Source organism: Onychostruthus taczanowskii, unplaced genomic scaffold (genome assembly GCF_017590055.1).
Source record: "Onychostruthus taczanowskii isolate IOZ18803 unplaced genomic scaffold, ASM1759005v1 scaffold84, whole genome shotgun sequence".
NCBI classification, from domain to species: Eukaryota; Metazoa; Chordata; class Aves; order Passeriformes; family Passeridae; genus Onychostruthus; species Onychostruthus taczanowskii.
Genome location: NW_024506332.1, coordinates 3,065,541 through 3,078,705, shown reverse-complemented (window position 1 = coordinate 3,078,705; position 13,165 = coordinate 3,065,541). Strand labels below are relative to the sequence as shown.

The window sequence follows — 13,165 nt, the reverse complement described above, 5'->3', positions numbered from 1 at the left end:
CCATGTCCCCAGCCCCGCTCACCCACCCCCTGCCCCCCCACCAGCCCCCTCACCCGTTTTGGGGTCGATCTCTGGGGAGAGGTGTGCGGGCGGCGACCCCGGCGGGAAGGGCTCGCTGCTGTAGGTGATGAGCGGCGTCAGCGGGTGCATGTGGTGGGCGTGCTGCACCACGGGGACCTTGTTGGACTGCGGGCAGAGCGTGTGGCAGGGCTCACCCCAGGGGAACAGCCCTGGGCAGCACCCCTGGGCAGCGGGGCAGCACGGCCAGGGGCGCCCCACCAGCCCTGCAGGCGCCCCAGGGGAGGGGTCTTTGCCCAAAGCACTCCTGGATCCCCCACGGAATGGGAAAGGATCCTTGGCAGGACCACGGGGGTGCTGGGAACCCACCCCCGCCGGGGCTGGGGGCTGCTCTCACCAGGTGGGCGGGCGAGGGCGAGCGGCTGTCCTTGAGCGTGGCCCCGGCCGGCACGTCCAGCAGCGGCCACTTCATCTGCAGGTACTACGGGAGGGAAGGGACACTGCCCTCCAGGAACCCCGCACAGCCCTGCCCCAAAAACCCTGCCCCAGTCCTGACACATCCCCCCCCAGCCCCAAAACCACCCCAGCCCTGGCCCCAAACACCCTCTGACCCCAAAACACCCCAGCACCAAAGCATCTCCTGATCCCAAAACACTCCCAGCCCCAAACAGCCTCTGACCCCAAAACACCCCCAGCACCAAAGCATCTCCTGATTCCAAAACACCCCAGCCCCAAAGCACCTCCTGATCCCAAAACACCCCCAGCCCCAAAGCATCTCCTGATCCCAAAACACCCCCAGCCCCAAAGCATCTCCTGACCCCAAAACACCCCCAGCCCCAAAGCACCCCCAACATTGCAACATCCCATTCAGCCCCAAAACACTCCTACAGCCCTCCAAAACCCCTATCCACAAAAGATTCCCCAGCCCCAGAATTCCCCCCAATCCCAAAATATTCCCTAGCTCAGAAACAACCCTCTGACCCCAAAACATTCCCTGGCCTCGCCTGCACAGCCAGCCGAGGACACCCCAACCCACGGGCAAAGAGGTTTTGGGGTTTTTTCTCCCTTTCTGGGCTAACATCTCGCTGTGACACTGGGGTGTCCCCTTGGCACCCCCAAAGAAAGGGGCTTTGTGCAGTGTTTGGGGGGACAGAGGCATTTCCCCAAGACAGCAGGAGGGAGGGAGGGTCCCTGGAGATGCCAGGGCTGGAGAATGTGGGAATGTGGCTGGAGCAGCTGCCTGCAGGAATTTCCCCAAACACAAACCTTCCTGAGCCGAGGCAGCTGGAGGAAAAACCCAGCAGGAGTTTGGGGGAGCGTTAACTCTTCCAGGGCTGGGGGGTTCCTCCCCTCCTGTCACCCCCAAAGTGTCCCCTGTGCCCCCTGCAGCACCTCTGGCTGTCCCCTGTGTCCAGCACACCCCTCCTGCACCCCCATCCCATCCAGCATCAGCACCTCCAGCACCTCCTCAGGGGGCTTTGGGCATCCCCCAGGTGCCACGGCTGGATCCATCCCCTGGCAGGGGCTGGCACAGCTGGGACACCTCGGACCCAGAGCACACCTGGAATGCAGGTGGCCCCACGAGCCCGGGCTCACCCTGACCTGCAGCCCCACAGCATCCGTGGGCTGGCTGTCACCTGCCAGATCACTGTCCCCCCAGGCTGTCTGTCCCCTGTGGGCTGGCCATGACCTGCCAGCTGTCACTGTCCCCCCCAGGCTCACTGTCACCCATGGGCTCACTGTCCCTCAGGTTCATTGTCCTCTCAGGCTGTCCCCTGTGGGCTGGCTGTGACCTGCTAGCTGTCACTGTCACCCCCAGGCTCACTGTCCCCCCCAGGCTCACTGTGCCCCCAGGCTCACTGTCCCCTGTGGGCTGGCTGTGACCTGCCAGCTGTCACTGTCCCCCAGGGTCACTGTCCCCCAGGGTCACTGTCCCCCAGGCTCCCTGGGATGAAGGAGCTGTTCCCCACGGGGCAGCTTTGCTGCACCCTCCAGATCCGGCTCGTCCACAGCTCCCGGGCAGCCACAAAGTCCCAAGAGCTCCAGGGCCACTCCTGCAGCCACACTGGGGTGGCACTGGGGACCCCCACCTGTCCCCAGCCGAGACCCCCACTCCGAGCACTGGACGAGACCCTCGGTGCTCCCCCCTTGGACCATGCCCAGGGCAGGGCAGGAGGTGCCCCCCAGCCCAGGGGGCTCCCCCAGCCCCAGCCCAGCCCCCTCCCACCACAAAGGGGCTTTCTGGGCTGCCCTGTAAGCGGAGAAGGCGCCGGGGGACGGGGACAGGCGGCGCAGGGGGACGGCACCGGGGGAAGGTTTGGGGCATAAAAGGCTGATTCTCATTCCGAGGCCATTTCAGGAGCCTGGGGAAGGGAAAGGGGAAGGGAGGGGGAGGAAGAGGGGGGACTCTTTCAAAATATACAAAGCGGGGGGAGCTGGTGAACGGTTCAGTGGTGATGTGGAAAAATGACCCCCCCCTCCTCTCCTTTTCCTCCCCATCCCTGGGCTACAGCGGGACACGGCCCCCACTGTCCCCCCAGTGGGGACCCGAGCTGTGAAACAGCAGCAAAAAAATAAAAGAGGAAAATAGTTGAAAATCGGTCACATTCCAGAGAGATTAGAGCCAGTCCCGGGTCCTCGTTACCAGCCAATTAAAAGCAGGGATAACCCCTTCCCTGCTGGAGCCCATCCCCCTGGGAGCCCCCAGACCCCCCGAGGAAGGGGCCAGGGGATCCCCTGATGTCCCACCGGGGATTTCCACTCCTCCTCTCGTGCACAGGCACCAGCCCAGCTGTGCTGCTTTCCCTGGGAAGGGGAAGAGCCCCTGCCTGGGGCTGTGTCCCACTGTGTGTCCTGCTGTGGCACATCCTGGTGTCCCAGGGCTGCAGGTGCCCGTGTGTCACATCCCGCTGCTGTGTCCCACCCCTGTGCTGATGTCCCGTGTCCCAGCGGGGTTTGTCACCCTGTCCCAGGATTCCATCACCCAGCTGCGTGTCCCAGCCCCTCCTGTCCTGCTGCCAGTGCAGGTGAGAAGGGATTTCTGAGGGACATGGGTGTTCCAGGCTGGATTCCAGGTGTCCCAGGATCCCCCACATGCTGCACACTCCAGCACTGGTCCCACTGCTCCCTGCCCAGCACAGGCTCCTCTCTGCTGGGACCAAATCCTTGGTGCCCCCTGGCCTCATTTTGGGACACAAAAGGTCTATTTGGGACCATTTTGCCAAGGTCTGCCTCTTCCCTTTGCCTGCAGAGGCTCCAGCCCAGAGATGATCCCACAGGAAGCACCGTGGAGAAGATCCAGGTGATCCCAGGATGGGAGTGCTTCATCCCCACCCCAAAACCCCCCAGGTGAGCTGCAGGCACCCAGGAAGGTCCCCACAGGCATTTAAACATCCATCCTTTTGTCCCAGAACAGGAGGCAGGGAATGGTCACCCACCCTCATGCCAATCCCTTTTCCAGCTCAAATTCCCAGGGCTCTGCAAAGTCTCCTGAGCCCCTCCAGAGACCCCCAGACTCCCAGCCTGTTTACACAGCTGCAGGATAACCAACAGCCCTTTCCCCTGCTGCCTCTGCTCCCTTTTCCCCCAAAATTCATCCCAAAATCACGCCAGGTGAGACAGGACAGGCCAAGCATTAGGGCAGAAAAATAGGAAGTTTAACAGAGAGCCCCAAAATCTTTCTCCAGGTGTGGCCACTGCAGCCCCATGGCATCCCAAGATCCAGCTGTGAGCAGTGTCACTGGCTTGTTTGGGAGAAAAACACCCAAATTTGGCTCCAGGAGTGAAAGGGAATGGGATTTTTGAGAAGGATGGGGTTTCTGGGCTCAATGCATCATCCAGTTCCTTAAAACTTTGTGCTTGGGTGTAAGAAGTTGGGAAAAAACCCCAAATCTGCCCTGGCAGAAGGGTCTGGGGCTGCACCCAGGGATGCTGCAATGGGGATGGCACCAATGGAGACTGGGGGAAGCCCAAAACAGGGAAAAAAAGGGAAACAGGGGAAAGTGGGGACCTGGCCTGAGGCAGGACGGGGTGTCCTTCACACCCCAGCAAATCACCCCAAAGCCAAAAATGAGGGAGAAAAACCAGGAGCATCCCAGCCCCACAGAGCCCGTCCTGCAGCTGCTGCATTCCGCTGCCCTGGGATAACTGGGGAGGCAGAAATCCCAATTACAGCTGGATTTACAGCCCAGGCAGTGAGACATAAATCTCTCCCCCACCCCCGCCATCCATCCGCTTCCCAGCCAAATAATCTCCTCCAGATGTTGCCCATGAACACCAGGATGACAAATTCCAGCCAGGAGACTTTTGGGAGGGTCTTCTGCACCCCATCAACATCCCAGGGAGAACCCCAAAAATTCCTGACCTGAGTTATTTTCCCATCAGGATTTAGGGTTTCTACAGGCTGATACGGGGCTGATGCAGGAGACATCACCACGTTCCCTTCTGGCATTTTTTGGGTGACACTGGCCAGGCAAAGGGTGTCCCAGCTGGGAACAAGGATTTTGGGGTGGCAGTGAGGGTTTGTGACACCCTAACAACAGAGGTTTGTCCATTCCCATAACACAGCCACAGGTACCAGGTGGGAAATGCCAGTGGGGCTGGGATGGGAAGCTGGAAGAGTGGCTGGGAGATGAAAAATAAGCTAAAATCCCCTCAATTTGGGATGAGCTTGGAGAGGTGGCACTGGTGCAAACCTGATCCCCACCCACAGATCCCATGTCCCCACCCTGGGGACACCGGTGGCATCTGCTGGAGAAGTGGTGTGCAGAGGAAGGTGGGAGGGGTGGGAGGGATGGGGTGGGATAGGATCCATGGGATGGGATGGGATCCATGGGATGGGATGGGAGGGGTAGGATGGGTGGGTTGTGATGGGATCCATGGGATAGGGTGGGATGGGATGCTGGGAATGAGGCTGGAGCACTGGCACTGGGGACAGCAGTGGGGACAGCCCAGGGTGGCACCGCTCCACACTGGGTGCCTCGAGCTTCCCCCACCCACGGGTGCCCCAAGCACCCCTTCCCCACTGAGGACCCCAAGTGCCAGCCTCCCTGTCCCCAAACCCTGCTGCTGGCCCAGGCTTTTGTCTGCAGCTCCCGGGCCTCAATGGATCCATTCATGTCCTGCATCCTCCCGGGGATCCCAGCGGGAGCAGCAGCACAGCCTGCCCCGGCTCCAACAACCCTGTCCAGAGCATCCAGGGGTGACACAGCACAGCCAGCTCCTGTCCCAGAGCATCCAGGGGTGACACCAGCACAGCCAGCTCCTGTCCCAGAGCATCCAGGGGTGACACCAGCACAGCCAGCTCCTGTCCCAGAGCATCCAGGGGTGACACCAGCACAGCCAGCTCCTGTCCCAGAGCATCCAGGGGTGACACCAGCACAGCCAGCTCCTGTCCCAGAGCATCCAGGGGTGACACCAGCACAGCCAGCTCCTGTCCCAGAGCATCCAGGGGTGACACCAGCACAGCCAGCTCCTGTCCCAGAGCATCCAGGGGTGACACCAGCACAGCCAGCTCCTGTCCCAGAGCATCCAGGGGTGACACCAGCACAGCCAGCTCCTGTCCCAGAGCATCCAGGGGTGACACCAGCACAGCCAGCTCCTGTCCCAGAGCATCCAGGGGTGACACCAGCACAGCCAGCTCCTGTCCCAGAGCATCCAGGGGTGACACCAGCACAGCCAGCTCCTGTCCCAGAGCATCCAGGGGTGACACCAGCACAGCCAGCTCCTGTCCCAGAGCATCCAGGGGTGACACCAGCACAGCCAGCTCCTGTCCCAGAGCATCCAGGGGTGACACCAGCACAGCCAGCTCCTGTCCCAGAGCATCCAGGGGTGACACCAGCACAGCCAGCTCCTGTCCCAGAGCATCCAGGGGTGACACCAGCACAGCCAGCTCCTGTCCCAGAGCATCCAGGGGTGACACCAGCACAGCCAGCTCCTGTCCCAGAGCATCCAGGGGTGACACCAGCACAGCCAGCTCCTGTCCCAGAGCATCCAGGGGTGACACCAGCACAGCCAGCTCCTGTCCCAGAGCATCCAGGGGTGACACCAGCACAGCCAGCTCCTGTCCCAGAGCATCCAGGGGTGACACCAGCACAGCCAGCTCCTGTCCCAGAGCATCCAGGGGTGACACCAGCACAGCCAGCTCCTGTCCCAGAGCATCCAGGGGTGACACCAGCACAGCCAGCTCCTGTCCCAGAGCATCCAGGGGTGACACCAGCACAGCCAGCTCCTGTCCCAGAGCATCCAGGGGTGACACCAGCACAGCCAGCTCCTGTCCCAGAGCATCCAGGGGTGACACCAGCACAGCCAGCTCCTGTCCCAGAGCATCCAGGGGTGACACCAGCACAGCCAGCTCCTGTCCCAGAGCATCCAGGGGTGACACCAGCACAGCCAGCTCCTGTCCCAGAGCATCCAGGGGTGACACCAGCACAGCCAGCTCCTGTCCCAGAGCATCCAGGGGTGACACCAGCACAGCCAGCTCCTGTCCCAGAGCATCCAGGGGTGACACCAGCACAGCCAGCTCCTGTCCCAGAGCATCCAGGGGTGACACCAGCACAGCCAGCTCCTGTCCCAGAGCATCCAGGGGTGACACCAGCACAGCCAGCTCCTGTCCCAGAGCATCCAGGGGTGACACCAGCACAGCCAGCTCCCCGTCCTGCCCCTCCCCTGCCCTCTGCCAAGCCCTGAGCAGCGTCCCCAGCGTCCCCAGGGATCCCCGGGCTGAACACACAGGGTGAAATCCTTGCCAAAAAACCACCAGAAAAAGGCAAACCGGGAAGGGGCACATCAGCCCTCCTCCTCCTCCTCCTCTTCCTCCAGCCTTCCCCCAGTCTATCCCTTTCCCAAGGCTCCCAGAGACGGAACACAACACAGCCGCTCCCGCTCCCGACCCTTCTTCCCTTATCCCTCCTCTTCCTCCATCCAGGATGCACCGGGCACTTCCCCCCGGGTTCCTCTTCCCTCCCAAGCTCCCGCCAGCGACTTCAAGGAAGGAAAACTAATGAAAAGCAGCTGCTGGGAATTCCAGAAGGATGATGAATGCGCCTCAGTCCCGGAACAATCCCAGGGCTGAGCAGAGGCGCCCCGAGCACTTACTTCATCGCTTTAATTTGGGAATCGTGTTAGAAAAGGAGGGAGGAGGGAGGTTTGGGGGTGGGGGGGGAGTGGAAACCTCCTGTAGGTCTGCAAACTCCGCCCGCAGGGTAATTAGCCGAAGAGCATAATTAAGGAGCGGGATAAAGGGGCCATTGTGTGCGGCAGCTCTGCAGAGCGGGCGGGAGAGTCTGGGAGTAGGGAAACTGAGGCACGGGGAGGGCTCAGGGCCGGGAAGGACTGGATCAGCCCAGCAGCTGCACAGAGCAACACGGACAAGCCAAAAAAGTGTGAAAAAACAGGGCTTTTCCTTAATATTTACCAGGCGGGGAAGGAAGGCGGCGCTGACGGGGGGGCAAATCCCAAATAAACCAGAAAATCCCAAATTAGTGCAGCAGGAAGGAGGAACTGCCGTGGTCCGAGGATGCTGAGCATCCAGCGAGCCCCCACGCCAGAAAAATCCCCCCATTCCAACACCTCCATCCGCATCCCAGTGCCAAAAACCCTCCAGGCTCTGCCAGAACCGCCAGCAAGACCCGCCCGGTTTTTGGAGCAGCCTTTTCCTGCCAAAAATCCGTATTTTAATCATTTTCCTTGGCAGCGGCGCAGTTAAGGATCTATTTTCTTTAGGAGACAGATACGGCTCTGTATCCTCGGGAATTCATCGCAGGAGTGGCGCAAAAAAAAGCCGGAATAAGCCCAGGTTATGGATTTTTCCCTCATTTATTTTGGGATCGCTGCCTGCCGAGGCGCATTAATTACACCGAGGTGCATTAATTACACCGGGCATGGCGTCGGGAGAGCTGTTTGGATGGAATTCCACGCCTGAGGAAGGTTTGGATTTATTTAAATCCTCGCCTCCAGACTCGAATTCCTGGGGTTAAACTGGGTTTTTTTTGGGAATAATGCCAATCCTGTGCGTGGTCCCGGCTTCGCTGCTCCGGCAGCGCCGTGCCTGGTTCCCATCCACTTCTCAAGCAGGAGGAAGATGCTGGGATGAGGTTTTACCCCTGTATGGATCCCTCTCATCCTGGGTTTGGGGTAAAACCCGTCAACTCCACACCATCCTGATGGAATGGATCCGGCATCACGGCAACAGGGATTTGCACCCATCCAGCTTGTGCACATCCAGAGAATTTCCTCTCCATCCAACCTTTGTGTTGTTGGGAACGATCCCAAGGAGCCAAACACAGCCTCACAGGTCCCCAATTCCTCATTCCCCACGAGGAAAACCAGGCAGAAACGCTGCTCCAAACAACGCCATAGCTGGATTCCAACAAATTCCCTCACCATCAGAGTAGAGCCCCAAAAATTCTCCCTGGACAGAAACTGCCAGGAAAGTGATACTGGCGACCACGGAGGCTTCCCAGATTCCAGGATCCCATTTGGAAGTAAGCCAGGAGCCAAGTGAATTCACACAGATTGAAGAGCAGCAGCATCCATCCATTGGTGCTTGGTGAGCTGGCACAGGGATGGGGCTTCTCCTGGTTTGGAGTGTGGGAAGGCACTGTGCAACCAGATTCCCAAATATTTCCCAGATTTCCATAGATATCCCAGATCTCTGAAGATTTTGGAGTGGAGAAATGCAGAATGCCCAGTATTCCAAACAAGTCCTCCAGCTCTGGCTGTCAGAGCAGTCCTGGCACCTGCAGACTCATCCATGCCCAGGATCCACCACCTTCCTGGCCACCTCCTGGCCCTGGAGATTATTTGGAGTTTGGGTTTCTTCTCCCAAAAACCTTTCTTCTCCCTGCGGTTCAATCCACAGCACCTGGCTGTGAAGCACAGGCTGGATGCCACGGCCACCAGGACGGCTGGATCCTGCAGATCAGCTTGTTCCCTCCAAAGCTGGGGCAAAAAAAGAAGGAAACAAGGAAAAGATGGTTCCCAAGGCATCCTGCCACCCCGGAGTTCCGCGTGTCCAGGCTCATCCAGGGCCTCCCTCGGGATGGGATGAGAGTGGGAGGCGGGTTTGGAGCTCGGTGCCCTCGGGCCATGCAGGGTGTGGGGATCCTGCAGCGCTGGATCCAGAGGGATTGGAGCTGCTTCCAGCAGAGGGCTGGGAAGGCTGAGCCTGGATGTGCCCGGGAGGGGATCGGGGTGCTGCGTCCAGCTGGATCGAGGATTCTGTTCCAGAGGGCTGCGGTGTGGATCGAGGAGGCTGAGCCTGCATGGATCCAGGTCAGGCCCAGGATGCTGTGCCCAGATGGATCCATGGGATCAGAGGTGCCTGGATGGATCAGGAACAGGACCAACAATGCTGAGCCCAGCTGGATCCAACAGGAGATCAAGGATGTTGTGCCAGCAGGGGCTGGTGTGGATCGAGGAGGCTGAGCCTGCATGGATCCAGGTCAGGCCCAGGATGCTGTGCCCAGATGGATCAGTACAGGATCAGGGGTGCCTGGATGGATCAGGAACAGGACCAGTGATGTGGAGCCCAGCTGGATCCAACAGGAGATCAAGGATGTTGTGCCAGCAGGGTCTGGTGTGGATTGAGGATGCTGCACAGGACCAAAGGTGCTGTGCCCAGCTGGATCCAGAGCAGGACCAAGGATGCTCTGTCCTGCATTCTTCTGTTTGATTGAGGATGCTGAGCCTTGCTGGGCCTGCTGCAGGATCAGGGATGCTGTGCCCAGACGGATCCAATGTGGGACTGGGGACACTGTGCCCACCCATGGGCACGATGCCAGCCTGGGATCTGGGGGATCCCTGGGATCTGGGGGAGCTCACGGGAGGGGGCTTGGTGCTGGGCACAGAGCTCGGCTGCTCTCTGTGCTGGAGTGGGATCCAGCAGCAGCACAAAACTCACCCGACCCCCCCCAGCATCCCCAGGTCCCCCCCACGCAGCCCTCACTGCCTGGAGGCCCCATTCCATCGGAATCCAGCCCCAATCCGTGCTTTCCCAGCCCCAGCCGTCCCTCTAAAACATCCGGGAGGCGACACCCCTCCAGCCCCCGTTAATTAATCCCCTTTCTGGGATTCATTAAATCATCGTTAGTGGCCGCTGGTGACGGATCCCAACCCCAATCCCTTCTCATTATCCCGGATTCCTTGCCAGTGTTTGGCACCGCGGTCAGTCCCGCTTCATCCCCAAAACCTCATAATCCCAAAAGTGACAAATTGGGAATACAACCTTTATCCAGCCGCCGGCAAAACACCGGGATAATTAGCTTATCTGCCCTCCCCATCCCGGCATTTGCACTTCACGGCCACTCCAACCAGTTGCTCCCAGGAAAGCAAAAGTAGGAAAACCCTGAAAATACGGAAAACTCTCCACGGGAACCAGCCGGGTTCCGGGATTTCCAACCATCACAAACTCTTGTTATCCCACACGGGTTCCACGCGGGAACGCGGTTCCCTACGGATCCGGAGAAATCACGTGTGGAAAAGCATCACCGGAGCGAGAAATACAACCAGCAGCGAGGGGGGCTCGGTGGGTACCACTGTCAGCATCCCTCGGGACCCCCGGAGGGCTCAGAATTCCCTCCTCCCCCGGGGGGGCTCAGAATTCCTCCCAGGACGGCCCCGTGGGGCAGCGCAGGGAACACCTTGTGTTCCTAAAACACCTTTATAGCCCTCAAATTAATTTTGGGTGCTGCCCAAGAGGTTGAGTGCGATGGTTTGGGGGTCGAGGGGCTCTGCTGAGGGGAGGGGGTCGCTCGCCCTCTCCCACTCCCCCCAGTTCTCGCTCAATTTGCTTAATCACTTCTCCCCCCGCGGCCAATGTTGGCCCATTAACGGCTTTAAAACCCTTTTAAATGAGAAAAGCAGCAGCTCAGGGTCAGGTTTCGGAGCGGGTCCCCCGGAGCGAAGCCCCCCAAACTCCCCACCCCCCCCTCAAATCTCCCCCCACAAAAGGGGCAAAGTGAACCAAAAATTAAAGAAATAAACCAAATTTCTCGGTTTTTTTTTTTTTCTTTAGCATCAGGTGGTCGCTCTCCTGCAGGACGGGCTGTGAGGCTTAGGGGGGTCTGAGGAGAGGCTGGGGAGGGTCCGGGGGGGCACTTACGGTGCGGGCTCCGCCGGGGGAGAGGGCTCCATTGGCGAGGTAGGGGCTGCCCAGCTCCGGGAGCATCAGGAAGGGGTAGCCGGGATAGGGGGGGCCCTTAAAAAAACCCCCATCTTGCTGCCGTCTGACCACTGGGGAGAGAAGGAAGGGGGGCGTCAGGAGGAGGCGGAGTGACANNGGGGGGGGGGGGGCCCGGGGAAGCTCCTCTGGGGATGCCCAAGTCCCCTGGGTGGGGGTCCCTGGTTCTTCCGGGGGTCTCCGCACGGGGGAGGGCGCCCGAGTCGTTTTGGGGGAGTCCTCGGTTCTCGTGGAGGGTGGGTGGGTCCCTATGTGGGCCCCAAATCTCTTTTTGGGGGGTCCTTGATTTTCTAGGGGTACCCACATGGGGGGGGGCACCTGGGCACGTCCCTCTGGGGGTACCCAAGTCTCTTAGGGGGGTCTTTCTTTTGGGGCATCCCCGCTGGGGAGGGGCCCGGACAGGTCCCTTGGGGGTGCCCCAAGTCTCTTGGTGGGGGGTCCATTGTTCTTGTGGGGGTCCCTGGCGCTGCGGAGCGCGGGCCCCGCGGGAGGGGGCAGCCCCGGGGGTGGCGGGTCCCGGTGCCGGTCCCTCCCCCGGGGGCGTCCCGAGCCCGGCTGCTCCGTGCGGCCCCGGGGGGCACCGATCCATCCCCGGGGAGCGGCCGGGGCCGGTTACCGGGGCGGGAGAGGCAACACGAGGGGAGGGGGGGACGCGAGGGGAGCAGGACACGGGGTGGGGGACACACACGGGGGGAGGACACGGCCGCGGGGGACACCGCGGGGAGCGGGACGGGGAGGGGGGCACACAAGGGGTCCCGCCCGCGGCCGGGGGCGGAAACAAAGAAGTTGGGAAGTGTCGGCGGGTCCCGGGGGATGCGGCGGGGAGCGGGGGGGCGCCGGGAGGGGGGGTCCGGTACCTTCTGCCAGAGAGTCCCGCGGCTTCTGGAAACTTTCCCGGGGCGGCGGGGGCCGCTCCGCCTGCGGGGAGAGGCGGTGAGCGGAGCGGGGCCGGGCGGGGGGCGCCTCCCCCCGGCTCCCCGCCGCCCCCCGCCTCACCTCGGGGCCGGGGCCGACGGCGGCGCCGGGGCCCCCCCGGTTCTCGGTCTCGCTGACCAGCGAGGACTTGAGCTCGTCCAGGTCCCCGTGGGCCGAGCCGCGCCCCGCGCCCTTGTCCTGCTCCTCGCCCTCGTCCTGGAAGGCGATGAGCTCGTCGGGGGCCCCCAGGTCGTCCCCCCCCGTCGGTTCCAGCTGCGGCATCGTGGGGTCCCGCCCCGGCCCCGCCGGAGGGTGCCCCAGCTGGGGTGGCCCGCTCCCATGCGGGGTGTCACCTCCCATCCTGGCCGGGGTCCCCCCGTCCCGTGCGGGGTGACACTTGGGACACCCCGGAGTGCTCTCAGCTCAGTCACGGTGCCCCCCGTTCCGCCCGTGTTCCTGCCACCCTGCCCTGCTGTCCCCCTCGTCCCCTGGGTGTCCCAGGGTGTCCCCTCCCCTCTGGGTGCTCCTATCCGTGCCCACCTCCCGTGGGGACCCCAGCCCACCGGGGTACCCCCAGCCCACCGGGGTGCCCCCAGCCCACCGTGCCCCCAGCCCCCTTGTCCCCCCACCCCAGGGTCTGCTCCGAGGGAGATGCCGACCCCTCCCCACACCGTGAGCAGGGTCCTGCCATGATGGGAGCAGCCAGCCCGCAGGACAGACTCATCCAAAAAAAAAAACCTTTTTTTTAATTTTATTTTAATTTTTTTGATTTTTTTTTTTTTTCTTACAGGGTGGGCTCGTTCCCCCGTGGCGGGCGCTTGCGGCTCCGGTGGCGTGTCACCAAACGGGGCTCGATCCATCATCCCCAAAGCATTGTCCCCGTCCCGTCACCCCCAGCCTGACCGTGAACCCCGATGTGCAGCCCCCAAAGCCCCGGGGGCCCGCAGGCTCCGCCGCCCCCCGGCCGCCCCTCGCTCCGCGCCACAAAGGTTCTTCAGTTGCTTTGCCTGAAATACTTCATGAAAAGGCTTTTGTACCATCGAAATCGCTGGT

General features: G+C 61.5%; 1 protein-coding gene across 5 annotated transcripts in view; it reads right to left on the bottom strand.

Moving 5' to 3' along the window:
• Positions 1 to 12,425, bottom strand: part of TCF7L1 (transcription factor 7 like 1) — a 16,646-nt gene extending 4,221 nt beyond the window's left edge. For 2 of the 5 annotated variants that reach the window (XM_041424666.1, XM_041424667.1), the window contains exons 1-4: positions 12,055 to 12,425; positions 11,120 to 11,250; positions 416 to 499; positions 54 to 186 (exon numbers count right to left, since the gene is read on the bottom strand). In XM_041424666.1, coding sequence (XP_041280600.1) covers positions 54 to 186; positions 416 to 499; positions 11,120 to 11,250; positions 12,055 to 12,394 — 688 coding nt within the window. In that variant the 5' untranslated portion in view covers positions 12,395 to 12,425. The remainder of the gene's footprint in view (positions 1 to 53; positions 187 to 415; positions 500 to 11,119; positions 11,251 to 12,054) is intronic. The other 3 variants (XM_041424670.1, XM_041424671.1, XM_041424668.1) reach the window with 2 other exon arrangements.
• Positions 12,426 to 13,165: the final 740 nt, after the last annotated feature.